The following is a 23,414-nucleotide window of genomic DNA, read 5'->3' as shown; positions in this document are numbered from 1 at the left end:
CTTAAACTAGTAATTTCAAATATAAATACATCTAAGCTCAAATAAAAAGGTTGTATTTTGTTTTTTTTTTTTTCATTTATTATTTCGGTTTGGCGGGTGTGAAGTGATTAATTAGTTTTCTGGCTTATTTGATGATCCTAGATTTGTTGGGATGAGGTGTCGACTAATGACTCTTCAAGTGATTCGGACTCTTTTCGATTACCGCCATCACTTTTTTGGGATGACTGGCCTTTATTATCAACGGTCTCCAGCTCATTTGTCATTTGATTTCGTTTTTCTTTCAAAAAACTGAGCCTGTTGGTTATTTTTGAGAGTGCTGAATTTGTATTAGCTGCCTGTCAAACCACATACATGACAAAAGTTAAATCATGAACCATCTATATTCCTATTCCTATAAAAAATAAAAATAAGTGGTGACAATAGTCATTTGGGTTAAATAAAAAGATTGTATTGATCTTACAGTTGTAAGATCTTGGGTATTTGGGGGGAAAATCTTTTGGGTTGGTTTAATAAGATTTTGTCACCTGTTTTGTCGCTATTTCTTGTGTTGATTTGTATTTTGTATTTGATTCATAAATTTCTACAAATATAAATGACACTCCTAAACTGTTGACAAATTTTCAAAAAAATCATTAAGAAACCAACTATTACCAAACTATATCATGCTAAGTGTAAAGCCTATACAGCCATGGAACCAAAGAAAATCTGAAATAGTATGTATGCTTACCTCACCCCTCGAGTTGGATCTCTTGACCATGATTGAAGTTGACTTGCTCATACTCGGTTCCTTTTTGCGTGTTGATAGAGAGTGAAAGCCCTGTCACAAACAACAAAAGTCAATCTATTTGTTTTACATTACATTTCCAAATTTGCATTTTATCTTATATGATTCGATGAGATGAATTGAGCATGCGATTAAGTTTCCTAAAGATTTGGTGTGAAGAGATTTCGGATGATACCTAGGAAATATTAGATACTTGTGAAAGCAAATAAAATTACATGTGTTAAAGAACACACCACCAGAACTATAACCATGCTGCTAGTGTTATACCTTACTCTTACGTGCATTCGAAGCTTCACGGTCCTTCTCTTTATCTTTTCTGTATAGAAAAAAAACACAAAGATTTAAAATAAAATACGCTAGACAAAACAATAGTCAAAAGGAGACATTTGATATATAGCTTTTTAAAAGAAAAACACAAAAGATGTGGATTTATTGACGCCTGAACAAAATACTATTTATATGCATACATGTTGCACATATAATGTTTAGTGTTCACAATTTTTTGTCAATGAGTTAAAACATATGTAGTTAGCAGGAAATAAAAAAGAAGCTTACACTTTTCCTTGATTTAACTGCATTTCAAGATCATCAAGCTTTTGTTGTAAAGTGATGACTTCAGCCTCTGCTTGAGCAACATCCTCAAGATCTACCTTGGTCTTTAGAACTTTAAGAAGTTAATAATTTACACATACCAACACTTAAAAACAAGATGAGTGAATTGGCTAATGGGTCACTTTTGCTTTATGTAAATGGGTTGGGGTTACCCATAAACACTTTTTTTTATAATCTATCTATAATCAACGTATTAGTTATAACTAAAGTACAATCTTGTTACAGTAAGAATCTAAATCTTTTAAGAAACTAGTTATGAGGTTGTATGCATTAGAAGTAGACTCAGGTGACTTTTAAACCGTTGTACCCTAACTTGTTTACGTTACCCATTTAACGTAAATGGGTCGACATTGCCACTGCTAAATTAGTAACATAATACCTTTTCATCAATGGAGCCAGGTAAGAGTGAGACCTTCTTTGACATCATGAGTCCAGCCTCAAGTACTTTCCTTAATTCTCTCTCCCTCTGCAACTGTTCCTTCAATGTTGTCACCTGCATGCATGCACCTTTAAATTTATCAATCCGGAAAGGAAATTTTAAGGATTGATACACGTTAATTGTTTCTTGTAGTAATAATACAAAAATTAAAGCTAAGGATTCTATCTAGAGGTGGCAATGGCCAGGACAGATGGATCGGGTAACGGGTCCAAATGGTTTGTGTCAGAATGAGTATTCCTGTAGTACGGGTCGGGACCTGTGTTTGGTTAACCCAACTCTGTCCCTGTTTCTCAAATTCTATATATAACTAACGTGTAAAATCCAAAATCGATATTGTTAAAATACTACTTTTTTATTTGTTGAATAAAGCAATCTAAGACGTCGTAAGCAGTTGAACCTTCTTTTTCATGTGCATCCAGTTGAACCTTTAGAGGTAACTTGGTTCACATTTCCACATTCATTAGAATGAATATTATAAGTGTATATATTAAGTACGGCAAGATATTTCTTAGTCGTCCCACTTTTGTCCCTTTTTTCTTTAATTTTATAACTAATGTATTTAATTTGGTTACTAAAATTATATTGTTGAAATACTAATATAATTTACTTGTTTGAATAAAGTGACTATAAGAGATTGCAAGCTACTTTTAACCAAATGGTTTATTCATTTGACCAAATAGAGGTAAATATAACGTGAATCAACCCGTTTTAAGGTAATTGGGTTAAACTCGCCACCTCTATTGCAATCTATATATGATCTACAACGTACCTCCTGCTCAAGAGCTAGACGACGGTCCCCTAAAGCATCTTTTTTGCTTAAGAGTTCTTCTTTAAGAATTGAATTGTGTCTTGTCTGTAGTCAGAATGAGTTTATATTTATAGAATTAGCATTTACTAGATTCAGACTTATCTGAAGAGATAGAAAAGGACATGACAATATTACCTCTTCTTCAACTTTCTTCATTAAATCAGCTTTAAGGCTCTCAAGCCTGAATATTTCATCCCTAGAAACATTGGAATAAAACTGACCATTAAGGAGTTGAGAATGTTAGGATCAAAGAACGCACGAACACAATCAAAACAGTATATCACAAGACAATTTACGTTGTTTGGTCGGTGTGATAAAAACCACCAGTTTTGTTGCTTACAAAAGAGTATGCAATAAAAGTTCACATAACCTTTATGAAACCCTATTCATCCACTACAATTGTTTGCTTTTATCCAATTGGCAAGAAGATTAAAGGTGATGGATTACCTTTCTTCAGCTATCACTTCGACGTTGTCAATGTTTGCTTTCTTCTTTGCCTGCACTCAAGTAAATTTGAATAAGAACTGTAGGACAAAAGCAAAACCTACAATGTAGTACCTAAGGCCAATGTTGTAGAAGGCGCTAGGCGCTAGTCGGGCGGTGAGGTACCGCCTAGGGATTAATCGGGATTAATCGGAATGGGATTTTTATATGTATTTTTTCAAAATTATATATATATACCCAATAATATAAAAATAATACTTCAAAATTCACATAAATACTTCAAGTTTCAGATAGTATGGTTCGATTTTGACCGATGTTGACCGATTTTGACCAATTTTGACCGCCTAGGACCGCCTAGAACTGATTTTGACCGACTAATATAGTCCGATTAATCCGATTTTTGACCGCCTAGGTACCGCCTTTGACCGACTTTGACCATGGCCGATTAATTGACCGACTAGCTCAAAATTAGGCAGTAAGTGGCCGCCTAGCGCCTAGGCGCCGATTAATCGGCCGCCTAGGCCGATTTCTGCAACCATGCCTAAGGCATTGGAAATACGTTAATATACATGCCGCATGCATAGATGATATTAAGTCTTTAGAATTAAAACACCAAAGCCTAGTAACACGTAGTCATGAACCATATTTTTATATGGAATCTTGATACAACAAAGTACCGTTTATCATGCGATCGTTTGGAGAATAGTATACCACGTAGATAAATCACTAGCACTTATATAACAAATGATTGCTAAATTAGTAAGTGCATAAATCCAACCTTGTTGCGGTGTTGATAGTTGTCTCCATCATCCTCACTACTATTTGATGCACCATCAGATGAATAATCACCATCTTCATGGTCATCATCTTCGTAAGCATCATCATCACTAAGTTCTTCACTTCCACTTCCACTCTCATCTGAGTCAGAGTATAGATCGGATAACATGTCTCCTTCCTGCAAAAACAATAATGTTATTCATCAGATTCCAAAAGCAAACAAATAAGATTATTTCAACATGTCTAAAAGATGAACTATAGGCTTGTGCTTTTTAGCCTTCTTCGAGAAGTGTGCATTTGCTCATCGGGCTGCCACATGGGCTCCTTTCTTCCATTCCTTTAATTCGGTCCGCGTGTTTTTACTTTGTAAGCAACACGACAACATTACCCAAGATTCCAGTTTGTCGCATATATAACGATAACCCTTGCAATAGTAAGCAAGTTGCAATGATTAAATCATAGAGTTTCTTTTACAATGACATCGGTTCTTTCTACAAAAATTACACTTCCTAGTCCATTTTTATTTTGAGTTCTCTTATGTGCCATTATTGGTAAGTGATAAAATGATAATATGTAATACTATAGTCCTTTAAAAGAGCATAAGAATTTGACAAATATGTGCTTCTAATACACAACATAATATGAGCATATGCAAGTGCACAATGGTTTAACCATTTTTTAAATGTTAAAAAGCACTAAGGAAGTTTACCCCAAATATATTGTCATATTCCTCTAGCAGGGTGATGATGATGGCTTGAGCATGGTTAGCTGCTGCAGCAGCTTGCATAAGTTGAGCAGATCCATCACCGCCCATATTGAACTCATTATCAAGCTCAACTTCGCCAGCCAAAAGGGGTCTAAGAAGTAACGGTGACATGCAAGCAGCAACAGCCGAAACACTCATGCGATTCACATCCTTGTTCTCAGCAACAACTTCCATTGTCATCAAAATTCTGCCAATGTCAGTAGCGAATAGTGATCTAAGTTGGAGAAACATATTAAAAAAACTTAATGAAAGAGAATTCAGTAACTACAAATGGAAATATGACAGATCGATGGGGTGGATAATGGACCAAAATTGGTAATTTTTTATGTAAGTTGGGTTGGGTTGATCCACTAGAGATAAACAATAAATAACCATTTTATCTGTTGTATTTTAAGTTTTTTACCCAGTTGGTGTAAAGCATAACCCAAATCAACAACACACACATAAGTAAATGGGTCAAAACTCACACATATACTAGTCAATGTTATCAAGTATGTACCTTTGTAACAGACGGCGATTTGGTTCGGGAAACGTGTCGCATATAGCTGCACGCATCATGTTGACTCTTGAGCACCGATCAGTTCCTAACCAGAAGCAGTTAATTACTTGATAATGCATAACACGAGCTAAAATACAAAATAACAGACCATGGAAAGCAGTTAACAATGTTAATAAGCATTCAGATATCAAGTACAAGCGGAGAACATTATAGGTCCTGTTGTGGGCAACAAAACATATACTGGAATATAACAAAGTTCTAGACAGTGCGGGTTTGATATTGTTACAAGAAAGAGATAAACACATGGTACGATTATTCAGATAATGATGATATATGGAATATCTATCATCGGTTTGGTGTAATTTGTATATGACCCATGCATATTGCATTCAGTTTGTAAAAATACTACAACACGTACGATATGCTTGTAGCAGAGCTTTGCAGCAAGAAGCTGGAACTGGAGATGATGGTAACTCCCGAAGAACATACTGAAACAATATTGTAGAAAAAAATCAAATAAACAAATAACATATAAAGAAACATAAAAAAAACTAAAAAGATGGTGAGCGTACATAACCATTTTTTTTATTTAAGGCATACCTTGATACAGTCTCCAATAACATGTCCATCCTCATCTGCAGTGAATTCTATTTTTCCTGTTCACCAAGTTATATAATCATCACCATTGGCGTAGCTTAGTGGGGGCGGCCAAACCCCCGAACTTACGTTTCTAATATATATGTGTATCAGTCTATATATGTATGTTTATACATATATATATATTTTCATGCCACATATTTCATGTGTAGGAATAGAATTTAGAGGGAAACTATATGCATAAGCATTCAAATTCCACCCGTGACGTTTGTGACATGGCTCTTACACTTATATCTATACTATATTATGATACATATAAGGTGGACAAAAAGGTAGTTTAACATGATTTTAAGACTTTAAATAATTACAACTTTTAAAACATATGATATAATCCTTTAAAGCTTAACTTTTAAACCAACTTATCCGAACGATCTTTAAATGGCGATAAATAACTCATTCATTCATACATTAATATTTTTTAAATATTGCAAGATTTTGTGAAAATAATCAAAATCATAATTTTACCTAGAATACAATAAAAAGACAATCATTAATTTATTTGGAATTTTCATTTGTAGATAGAATGATGATTTTAATTGTTTTTCACGAGTTCATAGTTCTAACTATATTTGGAATTTTCATTTGATTGCTTGAATCTAGGCCCTTAATTATTTTTTTAACCTAAGGGACCTCTCGTTCTCAAGTTAATTTGTGTGCACATAAGGATCCAAAGTTACGCACCTTGTTCATATTCTCGAATTCGACGCTCAACAAGTTCTACATCTGCAGCCTGCCGTAGTATTCCTTCTACTTTAATTCCTGGAAGATTATTTTCATTTAATCAGTCACAAAACTTGTATATTGGAGTACATATAAATTACAAAAGTAAAACTATGGGAAAACTTAAGATTTGTCTATATGAACTTTCTCATATTAAAATCTACAACTAGTGAACCTATCCTAGAGTCTACCTTGAAAACCATCTAACAAATGCATTAAGTAGAATACACATAACAAACATGAATACCACTTTTAATCGCAATTGTCATGCTAATATTTAATAAACTTTTATCCATAAAGACTATCAGAATCTTACCATGCTCTTCTACATATCTAAGGGCTTTCTCCAAGAAGGATGGAGTCCCATCTACATCTTCCAATGCAAGTAAGACCGGTCGACCAAGGACCTGAGATTTTGGAGGCGAACGATCTTTTGCTACTGGAATAAAGAAACAACCAAAACTAATAGTCAATAGGCAAGTACATGGATGTCTTCTCTTACTGAAAACATAAATGACACACACACCAAAAGAAAGAAGGAAAGTTAAAAATCCACATCAAGGGTCCTGTGACTTCTTCAACAAAACAACATACTCTTCTTTCGATACTGACTAGATGTCGCACGATTGGGAGTGGGTTGGCTAATGGGTTTAAACGGGTCAAAACAAGTTGTACATGGTTGGGTTAACCAACAAAAGATTTAGTTTATGTTGTTAATTTTTCACAAGTAGCTAACACATTGATGAAGATTACAAAAGTAAATATCATTTTAACTATTGAATAAAAATTGATTTAGAAGATTGTATTGAAAATAATATCCTTGGCGTCCATTTGCCCAATTTGACCCGTCTAAGAAAATGATGACCCAAGCCGGCCCATCCATAAATAAATGGATAAAGATTGCAACATATAATAACACTACAAAATCTAACATTTTATTTTGACATATAACCATGAGAAGGAGAAACTTCAGCTGTACATGAGAACCAACAAAATCTCACCCTTCTCACTTTTTGAATTCCCAGTTTGTGTCGTCCCTGTGCTAGCGGTAGTAGGCGCATTTTCTAAAGCTTCCTCCAATGCGGTCTTCCATTCGTATAAATCATCTAAAGTTTCAGCCTATAATAATAACATTCAATAAGCAGCAATAGGTACAAGCAATAAAACCAATTAAACCATAAAAATAATTAGAAAGAAAAAAGTTTTTCGATTTCTAACTATCTAATCTATATTATATAATAAAATAAACCATTTACGGGACATTTGTCATCATATTAGGCTATGTCTCTTATGGATAATTATTATTTAGTTTAAACTCTTTTAAATAAAATATTATCCTTAAATTTAAATTGTTAATTTAAGAAACTTTTAAATAGCCAAATTATTTATCATCAAAACCAAACTTTGTGATAATATGTTATTTATTTTTATTTTCATTATTAAAAAAATTTTATATTGATTTTATTATATAATTTTGAGTAAATTGCCAAAATCGTCCCTGAGGTTTGGGCATTACTTTATATATAAAATTAGATTTATTACGGGTTTTTTTAAATATAATTTATATTTTATCACTCAAATGGCTGCTTTTTTTTTTGCTTATTGAATAACATGTTTGACCGCTGTATCTTCTTTTCAATAATCATCTCCGTAATCACTATATCTATCGTGTATTGAGTATATCCATTAGTTTTTTTAAATATAATTTTCTTATTATTTGGTTTATAAAATAATATTTATTCAACATGTGTAATACACGAGTGTTTTTAAAGATATAACGTTTTTATTATTTGGTAAACAACATTACATTTATTCAACATGTGTAATACACATGGTTTTAAAGATATAATTTTTTTTATTTGGTATATAAAATTACATTTATTCAACCCGTACAATACATATGATTCTTATAGATATAACTTTTATTGTTTAATATATAAAATTACATTTATTCAAACCATGCAATAAAGGAGGTTTTTAAAGATATATTGTTTTATTATTTAGTACATAAAATTTATTTATTCAAGCCCGTGTAATACACGGGGTTATAACCTAGTTATCTATAATTAAGTAGACAATGGAACTAGAAATAATGGTTGACATAGTGTGACACAATTAGTGTAATTTCTATCTATCACCAACTAGTCATATAATTCCATATATACTGTATACCGAGTAAGTAAATCTTATATATTTTGGGATTTTATAATTAACTAAGTGGCACTAATAAGGGGTAATTAGACAAAGTTATTATCGTATTATTTTATTAGGATCCTTGATTTACCTAACCTATTTACTTTTAAATTACAACACATCCTTTTGCCAAGTGTACATTTTTCAAAATATATATTAGCAATGTGAACATCACTTTTGGTGGTGTACAAATCACCTCCCCTATATATATATATACACACATACACACATATATCTTGTAACCATACTCATAAATCAATCAATATACAAAATCATTATTCAGTTTTATATGGTAAATAGAGACAAGCACCTTGAGAGTAAATGACCTCCCGTCACGACCATCAGGGAATAACACAGTTAAGAGCTTCTTATCTGCTTTCACCACCACACTGAAATTCAAATAAAAAATCACTACTATGCAGTAAAAAAATATTAAAATGTTGATTATCAAAAAAACAAGTAATTTAGTGGAGGGTGGGACTTAGAAAGCAAGCCAACCTGCCTGAGCTGTTGAGGTCTATTCCACCAAGGGTTAGATTTGCCTCACCACCCCCCTTTTCAGTACTAGCATTCTGTAGCAATAAGAAACAAATGAACCATCAACATTCAAATACTTTAGAAAGTAAATAGATGAAAGTTGAGGGCCACTGCTAGATGCATGGTTCATCTATTTTTTTCCTTTTTATAAGGCAGAAGATCTATAAATAAATTCACTTTAAAGCAGCAGCTAACACCAAACTTATGAAATAAACGCGATTTACTGAAAGATGTAAGTGTGTTATACGTATAAGTGAAAGGAACTTCACCTGAATAGTATAACCGTATAAGTATACAAAGATCTATGGTTTTAAGGACGTGTATAGACCACATTGATAATAAACAGAACCTTGTGAATTTCCATAAAAATGGAACATTATGATCTGTAACTTACTGGATCACTTCGGAAGAAGACCAATGAGGTTTCCGTTAGAATAAACCACCTTTTCTTCCATGAGGTCCAGCCGATCCCTACATAAGTGAAAATACTACTTATGGATACCTCAATAAACAGATGTCAAATATTCTATGATAAATGTTAGTCTGTGATATGTTTATTTCCTTTCTTGACATAAAATGTTGTTAATTACTATAAAATATGCGTGGCAAAGCGGGCTCGGGTCAAACAGGGTAGGTCGAAATGGATCTTCTTAGAAGAAAAGAGCATCAAAATTGGTTGACCTGCTATATTTGTTTTCATGGCGGCTAGTGGCGACAACGAGAAAAGATAGTGGTGTGCGGTGGTTGCAACTGTGGTAGACAGTGGCAGGTGAGGGTCATTTGGATCTGTTCTAAAGTTAGCAAGTTTTATAGGAGTAACTCATTTCAGCATATTGTATAATTAAGTGACCCAAATTAACTCATTTGTTGAAACATTCACAACCTTGCAGAATTACTCTTCAAGGTTGTAAGGCCAAATGTTCCTATTAAAGATATGGCCATGATAAACGGCTAAAAGTAGCACTAAAAAATCTGCATTGCTATGCATGCAAATTAAGATTAATGAAAAAAGTTAAACATTACATGATGAAGAGAATTCACCTTTTGATGACAGAAACAGTGGTCCGCTCTTGTAAACCTGCAAATTATAAGCTTAAGAGTAATTTTGTGCTCAAACATTGGCTGTGCCACAACAAAACTCCAAAAAAAACACTTCATGTTCCTTGATATAAGAAGCCACCATATCTATTTTGCAAAAACAAGCCCTTCATCCCAAACTAGCTAAGGTATGTAAAATTTCTTTTCTATATAATAATAATAATAACAATAATAATAATAATAATAATAATAATTTAAGAGAATAAAAATAACATTAACCTATATGCTACATTTCTAGAGATACTAGAATCATATCCTTAGGACATATTTAATAAGTAGACCGACATATTCTGCAATGATAATTTGAGGAAGATCCAACAGAAAAGGAAGTAAAAATAATAATCAAAACCTTGTTGTCGTTGCGAGAATTTTGCCTCTCGAAGGATTGAGGAGGTGGCAAGTTACCACCACTGCCATATCCCTGCAACAAACAAACAAACCACCCCTCAATTAGTAATCGTGGATAATTGAACGTGTGACTAGCTTCGAATTCAAACCTGAGGCGGAGAAGCCTCAGAATCAATGTTGTTTTTCGAGTCACTGTCTTTTCTGGAAGTCGAATTGTTTTTCGTCAAATCATCATCATTGTTGTTGTCTTTCTGATCAGCATTATTGTTTTTCGAATCAGGCATAATTCAATTCCACAATATAATCAACCGCTAATCAATTCCAAAACCTGCATCCAGAAAAAAAAATGCTTATATCATTGGTATAAAATCAGAAAATGCATTTTGTCAAAGAAAACATTCCAAATTCAGAAATGCATGACATCATAACTGAATAAGAAAACACTTACATTTGTTAAACAAATTGAAAAGTTGACAAGAATTCAGAAACATGCTAATAGAATTGAAGAGCTGTGAAAGGAGGGAAAATGGAGGAACACTTACATTTGGGTATTTTATTTTTTGATGTATGTTTTGTTCTAACAGAAATCCGATGATCACGCATCTAATCATTCCTTACCTTTCTTTCTTTTGGCTCCTTGTTCTTTTTGTCCATAATAATCGCAAATCATTGTTATTTTTAGAAGATTTTAAGGTAAGGAAATTATCTTTCGGTTAAAATAATTCACTAGATGTTAGGTATATAAAATGGTAACTAGTGGATTGTTATTCGTAAATATCAATTCGGTTCACTACGCTACTAGTGCTCGGTATATCAACAATAAAACTATAAAGTCATGATAAGATATTAACACATGTTTTACATCGGCCGAAAGGCATAAAAATGAATACCGGTAATGGTTCTGATACCCATACCAATATCGATGTTGTTTTGACGTAATCGATTTGGTTCGTCACGACACCAATACGTTACTGGCACTCGCTATAGCAATACTGTTTCAACATTGTTAGAGTGGAATCAGTTCGGCCTCGCTACCCGGTAGGAACTCAATCAGTTTTTGTTCAGCTTGTTACGCTACCGGCACTCGCTATAGCAACTGAAAAAAATCCCAAAAAAATAAAGTCGATTGAAAACAATAAAAGAGTATCAGTTCCTATAATACTGGTATGGATGTTGTTTAGTCAGAAGTAGTTCGGTTAATCACGGTATGAGTACTTGTACCTATATAGTTATATAGTTGGGACAATATCATTTGAAATTTTATAAAGCATTACATTATATTATTAGAAAAACTAAAATGGTAGATTAAATAATATGTGTGTTTGTGTTTCGGTTAGTTTTACATCACTATTAACAATTCGGTTTCAAAAAAAGTTATATCGAGACACAGGTGTACATTCCGCTCATTGCGGCAGGCTGTGCTCAGCAACTTACTTTGTTAAAAGTTCTGACTTGATTGAAGTTCAAGGATTGTATCGTAACTTTACGAAAGTGTAGGGGTAGCAAAGTACATCGGCTAATAAAGAGGAAAAAAACAAGCGTAGGGAGGTTTAGAGCATGTTTGGCTAAGCTTTTTCAACCAACTTATTGACTTATTGACTTAATCAAAAAGCCACTAAAGAGTTTTAGTGTTTGGCAAATGCAAAAGTCCTTTTCAAAATGACTTTTTGAGAAGGAGAAAAAGTCATCAAAAAATCATTTTTGAAAAGTTAGAATGTTGTGACTTTTTGAACTAACTTATTGACTTATTAGCTTTTAGTCATTTTACATCAATAAGTTAAGCCAAAAACACTTTTTAAAAAACAACTTATTGACTTATTGGCTTTTCCCACCCCATAAGCTAATCCAAACACTTTTTTTAAAAACTCATTTTCAAAAAGTCATAAGTCAATAAGTCATTTACCCAAAAGTCCTTTTTAACATAAATAAGCTTAGCCAAACATGCCCTCCGTCTTGCGATCTTGAGAACAATAATCATTGTTAGCCTCGCCTATAACCTGACTCCAATACGAGCGAGACCAAGTAGGTGGAATCAATAGGTGTAGTGTAAACCATGGAGTGAGGGGATGTGTATTCAACGTGTACTTTGTTAGTTGATACAATGGTACTTATAGCCCGAATGAGGAAGAGAGTGTGAAAGGGTCATTAGGCTAATGGGTGTGGAGGAGGGTAGTCTCTTAAGGATGATCCGCTATGTAGGCGTCTACGTCAGCGGGTGTGGGGGATGAGCCCCTTTGTATATACATATGTATATATGTATATATTTGTGTGTGTGTTGGAGGACCATCGAGGCAGGCTTGAGGAGGATGGGGACGGGCTGATAGGGGCGGTGTAGTCGGCCCTAGCCGGAGCTCGCCGGCCCGTGGACGAGCCCCACACCCCATGGCCTTAGTGGATCATTTCGTAGCCACCTTAGACATACGGTGTGGAGTAAATTGCTAAAATAGTCCCTAACGTTTGTTCATATTTGCTAGATTCATCCAAAAATTTTTTTTTTCTCATATGAACCACTGAGGTTTCAAAAAAGTTGCTAAATCCATCCAAACTTCAGGGACGATTTTAGCAATTTAATAAAACAAACTTTTTTTGGATGGATTTAGCAAATGTGAACAAACGTCCGGGACGATTTTAGCAATTTACTCTATTTTTTTATTATCATCTTTTTATTATATCTCTTAATTAACATAAAATCTATATATTTTCATCTTTTTATTAAATTTCTTATTTAACATAAAATCTACTAGTTTTTTTTTCTTTGAACGACGAATTTCTACAACAGGCGATAGATTCGCACCTGCTTTTGCAGGCCCTCCACCCCAATCTGGTCAAGACTATCTTGTCTTAACCGGGCTCATGCTTGGCATCAGAGTTTGGCTTGGCACTCCCCGACAAAATTTTCAGCCTACTGCCATATGCGAGTAGTTGCACCCTCCACAAGAGGCGAAAACTCTCTGGAGTAAATGCACTGTAATAGAAAACTCGGGTGTGCTATGCGGGTTTCGAACCTGTGACCAGGCCTTCACCCACTTCATAATAAAGATTAATCATTTATATTTTACAATTATGAATACGGTTTTAAATTTATAATCATCTAACCAAGTCTTTTAAAATGTAAACATTTTACTCATTACTAATCCTTTAATAAAGTTAATTATACGACAAAATGTTTTCAACGGTTTAATTTGTTACCTGTTTAGCAAGAACGTGTATTTTATTTTATAAATGAACAAAAAAATACTGCGTGAAGGCCTGGCCAAAGGTTCGAAACCCGCGGAATACACCCGAGTTTTCTATTACAGTGCATTTACTCCAGAGAGTTTTCGGCTCTTGTGGAGGGTGCAACTACTCGCATATGGCAATAGGCTGGAAATTTTGTCGGGGAGCGCCAAACCAAACTCGATGCGAAGCGTGAGCCCGGTTAAGACAACATAGTCTTGGCCAGAGTGGGGTGGAGGGCCTGCAAAAGCAGGTGCGAATCTATTGTCTGTTGTAGAGTAAATAGAGTAACCGGGCTAAAATCTATCGTCTTGGCCAGAGTGGGGTAGATCTTATGTTAATTAAGAGATATAATAAAAAGATGAAAATAAAAAAATAGAGTAAATTGCTAAAATCGTCCCTTACGTTTGTTCACATTTGCTAAATCCATCCAAAAAAAGTTTGTTTTATTAAATTGCTAAAATCGTCCTTAAAGTTTGGATGAATTTAGCAACTTTTTTGAAACCTCAGTGGTTCATATGAGAAAAAAACTTTTTTTGGATGGATCTAGCAAATGTGAACAAACGTTAGGGACTATTTTAGCAATTTACTCTACGGTGTGTGAGGGTATGAAGATGGGGCAACCACGTCAGCAAGGGGGCATAGTAAAAAAAACATGGGGTGGTGTTGGATGTGGAAAGGGTCCCACCTTTTGTTTAAAAGAAAAATTCATCAATCACAAACCTCCTACCACAAACCACTAAGTAACACTATGTTGCTCAGTCGGATCATCTCGTGTATAACAGTCAATCTCTATTCTTCACTTGACGATAAGCCTAATTCTTCCTTATCGATCCTGCAAAACGAACAACACTGGTGAACTCGTTACAAGGAGGAGAGGTTGGGGGTTCTCCTTGTAACCACCCTCCGGCTTGAGAATAAGTAATCGTTTTGAGGATATAAGTGTGTGTATAGAGTGAGAGAGTAAAAACGGATCCTTAAACATAGAGGTCAAGCCTTCTATTTATAGCCGAAGATTTGTGAAGGAGAGGAGACGCCAGCTGGTAGCTTGTCAGCTGTCCGACCAGGAAGAATATCCATTTTGCCTTCTATGACATGACCAGGTCTTGTCTTGTACCAGAGGTCACGTGGCGTATGGACATTCGTTCCAGCTCAGCGTCCTTTTGTACCTGCTACCGGCTGGTCTCTCACTGCCCTTTGAGGATCTTGTGACAGGTATTGGCATCTTACGATTGGTGCCACCCGTCTTCTTTTTCTGTCTGCTAGGAGCATCTTTCCTGCCGCCAGATGCATTCTTCTAGATCGTTATGTGTGGCAAAGTCGTGTATTTAGAGCGGTGTGGTCCCATTAATGCGTGCTTACGTGTCGTTTGGGGCCATTTCTCTTCACTTATTAAATAATATTTAGGATTATAACAATTTCACGTTTCCTAATTGTCGTTGTCTTATAGTTCACCATAGAGATGGAGACAAGGTTGTGTAGTGTGTTGGTTATACATATCATACTAATATATGATACTTTTGTCTGTATTTCAAAGATATCTACGTCCATAAGGTTGTTTAAAGGATCCATGTTCGTGTCACATAGATCTGAATGTTCTTACATCATTTATTGAATTATGCTTCCTACATTTTTAAATGTTCTGAAATCATACTTAACAGCCAAAGCTTCTTCCAAATCAGATAAATTGTTTAAGGAGCCTTTGAATAAGCTCTGAACCTCGCCGCCGTCATCGGAATCGCAGCCGCCGCCAGACGCATCACTGTTATTAGTTTTCGCACTAAAAGGCAATGAGCTCGCACTAAAAAGCAATGAGCTTGCTTTACATAAGGTTATATGAACAAAATCACAATGAAATGATATAACAATTTTTGCTACTATTCTTATAGGAAGTAACGCAAACATCTTAATGTGTGTGCATTAATAATATACCAAGTCAAGTCATTTTCCACTGGTTATGGTATAAAAGTATTTAGATAAAGGCAAAATTTACAACCGGAAAACATCGTGAAGAAACAGTGATCTAATTAAGGTATTAATTAGAGGGGTTTATGTTCCTATCATAGTGGTTAATCTTCCTTGAGGTATTTGAGCTTCGACTGGTTAATCAACCTGCAAAACAGAACACCGTTACTCGTTAAGAGGGGAATGTGGGGGTTTCCCTCTTAACCGGGCTCCGGCGTGAGAATAAGCGACTGCTTTGATAGTAATTAAGTAGTTAAGAGTAAGAGCCGAGAGAATAGGATGAATAACCTGAGGAATGAAGGTCCCTATTTATAGCCGGAGAGGTGTAAGAGGTTGTGGGCTGATGGGCCTTGGGCCAGAAACGGACAACAACGAATATGCTCTTTGCCTTGCTGGCCTCGACTGCTTAGTGGCTTCTAGATGCTCGTCGGTGCTGGCGCACCTTGATTGGAGCCACGTGTCATTGTTGTCGGCCTTGTTGTCCCTTCTGTCATCAGCAGACAAGTGGAGATCGTGGGACAGTTGTCCCCGTCTCTTGATTGGTGCCATGTAGGCGTCCTTGTGTACTTATCGTCAGAAGATCGTGGCGCACGATTGAACAGAGCCTGCTGGACGCTCATTGGTTCTTTTTACTGCCACTTGTACCCTGTGTACCTCTGTAGGTAACAGCGCGTCTTCCTATGGAGAGGATTTTGTTTGATGGCAACTAACCCGCGCGGGGCTAGTGTGCTCACTTATGCCGTTGTTTTTATGCTAAGTGTTGCTATCTGAGTTTATTATGTGCTCTTCCTCGCGCGGGGATAAGTCACAATGTGATGTGAGCCGCGCGAGGTTGTTATTTTCAAGTTGTTATGCTAAGGAGTATGGTCTCACGTGCAACCTGCTATGAGGTTTGCGCGACTTTTTGGGACCATACCCCTTCAAGTCCCCCCAGTCCAGTGCTGCACCATGCGCAACGCAAGTGGTTGGAGCTCTGGACTTAATAAAAATAAGAGAAGGGAAATTGTCCTTTTGGTCCTGACTTGTAAGGCGCGTGTAGAAAACTGTTGTTTCGATGCGCAGGTACTAGGCAGGTGTCGAGTGATATCTTGCTTGTCCTTTTAAGCGCGCGAGGTATTAGTAGTTTACGTATATCTGGCGCGACTCATGTGACTTCTGCATGAAGTTACTTGCACGTTTTATGGCGGGAAACTTCGAAATTTGAACCTCTGACAGGTTGGTGAGATAAGTCGCTGAGGACGACGTTTGAGTTGACCCCTGGCACGGGTGTCATCATGCCGCCTGCGGCGGTTGCACTTCATGTCAGGAGAGTGGGTGCCACGCGCGCGTGGTAACCGTCGTCCCTGTTTTCCCGCTCGACGTGGCAACCTCTCGTTGGTTGCCCTTGCGGCTAGTGCGGCACGGTTACCCATCGCATTAAATGCGATGGGTATAAATATCCGAAGAGAAAGGTGAGAAAGTCACTTTCTCTTCGTTTCTTCTCCGATTTCCTCTCAAATCTCTTTGAATCTTCAAAGTGTTCTTCATTTTCTTCAAGATTTCTACAAATCTTCAAACCCTCTTCGAGCCTTTTTTCCAGATCATCTTAAAAACATGAGTGAAGAGCATCAAGAGGTTCCTGCTAGTGAGGAAGGACCTGTTCCAGTCCTTAGATGGGACTTAGGTCTGTTCGAACAGATCGTTCGGAGCTTCAGATTCCCACCGGAGTGGGATGCCCGGTATCCGGCCCAGGGCCAAACCGCGGCTGATGCCCCACCCGGCTATATTACCCTTTATGAAGATTTCTTTCTTCAGGGTAATTTCCGGTTGCCGGCGACCAACTTTCTGGGTAGTATCCTTTCTTACTACCAGTTCCACATATCTCAGATGAGTCCACCTGGGATGGTGAGGGTGCGACACTTCGAGTTCTTATGCCAATCTCATGGCATCGAGCCAACTGTCGACAAATTTCGATCATTCTATCAACTCCAAAGGACGATGGGGTTCTTTTCGTTTGCAAGCCGAGGTGCGGCGAAGAAGATCTTGTTGAATCCACCAAAGAGTTTCCATGACTGGAAACCCAAGTTCTTCTTCATCAGGGAAGAAGTCGTGCCGGTCGCTATGACCTTTAGGGAATGGACTGAGGCCATACCCAAGGAAGATCTGCCGATCCCGAAGACGGCTTTGTGGTACCAACAGCTGACCTCAACCCCTAACCGGGTGTTTGGGGAAAATGTTCTAGTTGCAGCAAAGATGAGTGACCAGTGGTCACCTAGCAGTAGGGAGGTTCCCGTTTTAAAGCTTGGCGATCAAGGTTAGTCGTTTGTTTGTTCTTTTTCTAAGTATGATTTCTTTGATTATTGCTTATGTATCTCCATTTATAGAAGTGCAACTTTACCAAGCTGCCTTCTCTACTTTTGGAGGCTCCATGAGCGTTCGCCCAGTGCGCGATGATGAAGAAGGCTGGTATGACCAGATTAAGGGGAACTTCATGTTTCCAGCTGCTGATGCCTTTGCTTCGCCGCCAACTGCTACTGAAGGTGCGCAATATCCAAAACCTCGTCCATTGCGCTCTGTGACTCTCGCTGGGAAAGAAACTTTCTATCTTTCCAGCGACGAGTCCGTAGGATCTTCCAGCGGCGAGCTAAGCTCTTGGTCTAAAATATTTGCAGGTGTGTTGCGCGACCTGGGGATTGACCCAGAGGAGAAAAAGAAGAAACCGGTGAAGAAGAAGAAGAAAGCGGAGCCGGAGGTGACCAGCAAGGGCACTGGCCCTAGTCGCGCAACAGCTGCTGCTGGCAAAGGTACTCTTCGCCTTCGTCAACGTGACTTGGATGATTATGTGATCATCAGTGACTCATATGAAGGTTTATCTCATGTAGCTAAGGGAAAAGCTGGTGCTGGTGGGTCAAAGAGTTCTGGGAGCGCGGGTTCTCGTAACCCCGATGCTGGCGCGACCCCCAGTTTTCCCGAAGATGTAGAAGAGGAGGAAGATGCTGGTGCCCGACTTATTGGGCGAAAGAGGGGTAGGAGCGAGGCTACAACTGGTGTGGCCTCCGCGCCTCAATCTGTTGTGATCCCTGCGATAGGGAAGACGAGCAGGCTGCGCTCGTTGTATCAATTTTCTCCTGGTATGTTCTTTTCTTCTCTTCTTTTCTAAAAAACTTCTTTGCTTATACTTGCCTTGTTTTGTAGAGATCAAGAAGAAGACCCCTGAAAAGGCGGTTACATTCGTTGAGGCGGGGGTAAAAAGGCCCAAGATAACCGTCAAGCCCACTGACGCTGCAGCTCAGGACGCCGCGAAGGCGGCTGAAGCGCAGCGAAAGGTGGAGCAGGCGCGTAAGAGAGAAGAAGAGAAGAAGATTGCGGAGGAGAAGAAGAAGAAGGAAGTAGAGGAGAGAGAGAAAAGAGAGGAGGAGGAGAGGAAGAAAAGAGAGGAGGAGGAGAAGAAGAAAAAGGAGGAGGAAGATAGGAAGCGCAGGGCGGAGCAGGAGAGGCTGGCTGAGGTGGCTAAGAAGCAGGCCTTGGAGAAGGAGATGGCGGCGAAAAAGGCTATGGATCAGCCTTTGAAGTCTCAAGGTCCTGAAGTCACCAGGCCAGCCAGCACTGGCCCTGTTAACATTTCGAAAGGGTCCGGCCGCTACTCTTCTAGCGGCGCGAGCTCTGGTGGAGCTGGGGGTTATAACCCCACTGTGGTAGGGGCGAAAGATACCGTTGGAGATATCTACTACAAGACATATACTGAAGAAGAGCGCGGTGATGCCCTCCATCAAGCCCCCTGGAGCTTAAAACAGAAGGATACATTTGCTGAGTTTAGCGCTTCGCGTGAATGGTTTTTGAATTCCTTCCCCCCTGGTGAGGTTAATCGGCAAAGGGCAAAAACCCATGAGATGTTATATCGTACTTATATTCTTGGGGAGGCCAATGCCCGCTCTGCCAACCATCAGATCGTTCGCGAATGGCGGACGATGGTCAGAGAACGTGCCGATTGGGAGGGTTACCGCGAGCGTACTCTGAAGCGAATTGCGGAGTTTGAGAAGTCGAAAGCTGCGCTCGACGAAGAAAGAGCCAAGTTTGAGGCTGACAAGAAGGCGGAGGAGTGGGGCCGCGAGGGGCTGCAGAAAAAACTCCACAATGCTGAGGAGCAACTGGCCAAGGAGAAGGCCGAGTTCAAGCGTATATGCGCCCAAGACAACGAGCGTACTTATGCTCTACGACAGAAGATCGTTGGTCTTGAGGCTACAGTTGCGGACTTGACCTCAAAGGTGGAGGAAGCGCAGGGTGAAAAAACTGCCAAGCAGCAGATGGAGGTTAGTTCTACTGATTCTCGCTCTTCCTTTTTGTTTACGAGATTTCTCTAAGTCAATTCTCAATGTGTTTGTCAATTTTTAGGTTGAGCTGACTGAAGCCAAGGTGCAATTGTCTAACAAGGACAAGGATCTTCATGCCAAGGACGTTGAGATAGCGGAACTCAAACGTCGCTTGAATGAGCAAATCGACAGATGCGAGTCCTTGGAGATTGACCTTGAGGCTGAGAAGGTCAAGGCTGCTGATGCTGAGGAGGCGCGTGCTGTGAGTACTGCCGCGCTGAATGTGGCTCAAACCAACTACTCTGAGGCTCAAGGTATCGTCGATACACTTGTCTCAGAAGCGGAGTGGATGCGCACTCGTGGCGTAGTGATGGTAAGTGCCTTGTGCTTTTTTCTTAAGTTGATTTGAAGAGTTTTTTCTTTAATGCTTATCTTTTTGTTGAAGGTTGCCAACTCCATCTTGAATGCTAACGAGCTAGATCGCGCTGTGGCGGCTCTGACAGATGCGGCGCGTGCGGTGGGTCACCGAGGAGGTTACCTGGAGTGTGCTGATCATGTTGAGCAAATGCTTGGGCAAGAATTTGACACAAGCCACTGCTCAGTAACAGACCGTGCCGACGCTGCGCTGGCAAGTGCTGAAAATTCCTATGACAACCTCTCCTTGCCTATCATGGAGTTAGTTGTCGAATCGTTAAAGAAAGACGACTGGTGCCAGCGTCTTAAGGCAATCCTCGATCCACCAGTGACCGTCGAGGTGTCTGACGAAGAACCTACTGGTGACGACGGTGATGATGGCAATGATGATGATGGTGAAGACGACGGAGATGATGGTGATGATGGTCGCGAAGGATAGGATAGTTTGTTTAGTAGGTAGTGGATAGGCATTTGTGCCTTTGTAATTTCTTTGAAAAATCTTATGTATGATGCTGCGCGGTTGCGCAAGTTGTTAATGAAACACTTTGTTTTTTCCGTTGCAATTCTTGCATTGTTATAAAAACTTATGCTAAATTAGTTCGAATAAATGGAAGCGTTTTCTAAGTATAAGGTGGCCACCCGGTCTCGCGCTTTGTTTGCGGAGGACCTTGGAGGTGGTTTGAACCATCTCAAAATGCTGGAGTGTTTTCGCGCTAATCAGAAGTGTAACATGCATTTGTAACGAAAAAACAATGTAATAGAACATGTCGTATGTTTTCATTCAAGTCAGAAGTTGGCTCTTAGGCCTTCATACATATTTGCCAATGGCTCGTAGCCGGCGTGGCGAAATTGAAAAATGGCGCAAGGCCGAAAAGATTACATATAGCATTTGCGCAATTGTTGCGCATTCCAAGTTCTTGGTAAGATGTGGCCATCTAAGGTGCGCAATTTGTAGGCCCCTTTGCCCAGGACCTCATGAATCAGATATGGGCCTTCCCATTTAGGTGCCAATTTCCCTGGGCGTTCTGCATTTGACGCTTCGTTGTCGCGAAAGACGTACTCCCCTGGATTGAAGGTACAAATGCGAACCCTTGTGTTGTAGTACCTTTCCAGCTGGGTTTTGTATTTGGCCTCTCTGATTCTTGCGATTTCGCGTCGCTCTTCTAACAAGTCTAAGTCTAGACGCCTTTCCGCTTCATTGTCAACCGTGTTGACCGTGGTCATTCGCGGCGAGGGCAGGCCAATCTCCGCCGGGATTACCGCCTCTGAGCCATAGACCAGGCTGAAAGGGGTCTCGCCGGTACTCGTCTTTGGCATGGTCCGATGAGCCCATAAAATGCTTGGGAGCTCATCGACCCATCCGCGCCGCCTTGTTCCTAATCTGGCCTTTATCCCTTCGACGATGCATTTGTTCACACTTTCCACTTGTCCGTTGCCTTGTGGGTGCGCAACGGAGGTGAAAGTGTGTTCAATGTTCATCTCCTTCATCCAGTTCTTAAGATCGTCTGAAGCAAAGTTGGTGCCATTGTCTGTCACAATCTTGAGCGGGAGGCCGAATCTGCATATGATGTGCTCCCATATGAACTTGCGCACAATCATAGCCGTGGTGGATGCAAGGGCTTTGGCTTCTACCCACTTCGTGAAGTAGTCGACAGCTACTATGATGAACTTTACGGCGCCGGGGGCATCCGGGAAGGGTCCTACCATGTCAATTCCCCATTGTTGAAAGGGCCATGCGGTGGACACGGGGATAAGATCATTTTTAGGCCGCAACGTTTTTGGAGCGTGCCTCTGGCAAGAGTCACACTTGCGGATCTCCTTCATTGCGTCAACATGCATACCAGGCCAGTAGTAACCGGCGCTCATGATCTTCGCGACAACCATCCTTGGTCCGGAGTGGATACCGCAAATCCCTTCGTGGATTTCCCTTATCAAATAATTCGCGTCCTGGGGGTCCACGCAGCGCAGTAGTGGTCCCAGGAAGGATTTTCGGTATAAGATACCGCTGTTCATTTCGTACTGTAGGGCTTTGTTTTGGATCTTTCTTGCTTCCGCTTTGTTCTCGGGAAGCACCCCCTCTTGCAAGTATTGGATGATGGGGGTCATCCATGATGTCTGCCCTGTTTCGATTACGTTAACTTGGCGCAATAAAACCGATGGGTTCTTGAGTACCTCTATCCTTACATCCTTGGCGAGATGTTGAAAGGAAGTCGAGGCGAGCTTGCTCAGGGCATCTGCGGGCTTGTTTTCTGAGCGATTGATATGTATGACTTCGTGGGTTTTGAATTGTTGGAGCAGTTCTTTCGCTTGTTCCAGATATAAAGCCATGACTTCACCCTTCGCGTCGTATATGCCATTTACTTGACTGGCTATCAGGAGTGAATCCACATGTGCGCGCAAGTTTTTTGCTCCCATCTTGATGGCGAGGCGTAAGCCTGCCAGAAAAGCCTCGTACTCAGCTTCATTGTTGGTGTTTTTGAAGTCGAGCTTAATGGCGTAAGTAAACTCGTGCTTTTCTGGGCTCACTAGACGTAAACCTGCTCCCGCGCCATCTTCATTTGATGCCCCGTCAGTGTAAAGCATCCAAGTTTCCTCTGCTGTGCTTTCCTTGGGCGTCTCTATCATCTCACATTCCTTGATTTTATCAGCCGGCACTTCTGTGATGAAGTCGGCGAGGACCTGCCCCTTAATGGCTGGGCGTGGCCTATACAAGATGTTATGGCCGCCCAGTTCAATGGCCCATTTTGCCAACCTGCCTGATGTCTCAGGCTTCTGAAGTATAGTGCCAATGTGGAAGTTGGTAAGCACAGTTATCACATGGCCTGTGAAGTACCGGCGCAATCTTCGG

At 39.3% G+C, this 23,414-nt stretch overlaps 2 protein-coding genes and 1 long non-coding RNA gene across 3 annotated transcripts; 2 read left to right on the top strand and 1 right to left on the bottom strand.

Moving 5' to 3' along the window:
• Positions 1-137: 137 nt before the first annotated feature.
• LOC110942423 (rho GTPase-activating protein REN1) lies at positions 138-10,966 on the bottom strand. The gene is made up of 22 exons (XM_035990088.1): positions 10,832-10,966; positions 10,684-10,755; positions 10,278-10,314; positions 9,631-9,707; positions 9,198-9,271; positions 9,010-9,088; positions 7,498-7,625; positions 6,823-6,968; positions 6,468-6,545; positions 5,730-5,785; positions 5,548-5,617; positions 5,130-5,214; positions 4,574-4,817; positions 3,866-4,042; positions 3,091-3,140; positions 2,779-2,839; positions 2,605-2,688; positions 1,776-1,889; positions 1,340-1,440; positions 1,052-1,100; positions 728-817; positions 138-335 (listed from the first exon to the last, which is right to left on the bottom strand). The coding sequence occupies exons 1-22, from the start codon at positions 10,964-10,966 to the stop codon at positions 138-140; spliced, it is 2,205 nt and encodes a 734-aa protein (XP_035845981.1).
• Positions 10,967-18,786: 7,820 nt separating this feature from the next.
• Positions 18,787-19,087, top strand: LOC118492445. Its single transcript, XR_004893724.1, has 2 exons — positions 18,787-18,973; positions 19,038-19,087. It is a non-coding gene; the product is annotated as an uncharacterized LOC118492445 (long non-coding RNA).
• Positions 19,088-19,378: 291 nt separating this feature from the next.
• Positions 19,379-21,005, top strand: LOC118492223. Its single transcript, XM_035990087.1, has 3 exons — positions 19,379-20,152; positions 20,235-20,525; positions 20,598-21,005. The coding sequence occupies exons 1-3, from the start codon at positions 19,379-19,381 to the stop codon at positions 21,003-21,005; spliced, it is 1,473 nt and encodes a 490-aa protein (XP_035845980.1).
• The last annotated feature ends 2,409 nt before the right edge of the window (positions 21,006-23,414 follow it).

Source organism: Helianthus annuus, chromosome 5 (assembly GCF_002127325.2).
Source record: "Helianthus annuus cultivar XRQ/B chromosome 5, HanXRQr2.0-SUNRISE, whole genome shotgun sequence".
In the NCBI taxonomy this organism is placed as follows: Eukaryota; Viridiplantae; Streptophyta; class Magnoliopsida; order Asterales; family Asteraceae; genus Helianthus; species Helianthus annuus.
Note: the sequence above shows the minus strand (reverse complement) of the source record. Positions and strands in the feature narration are given on the sequence as shown.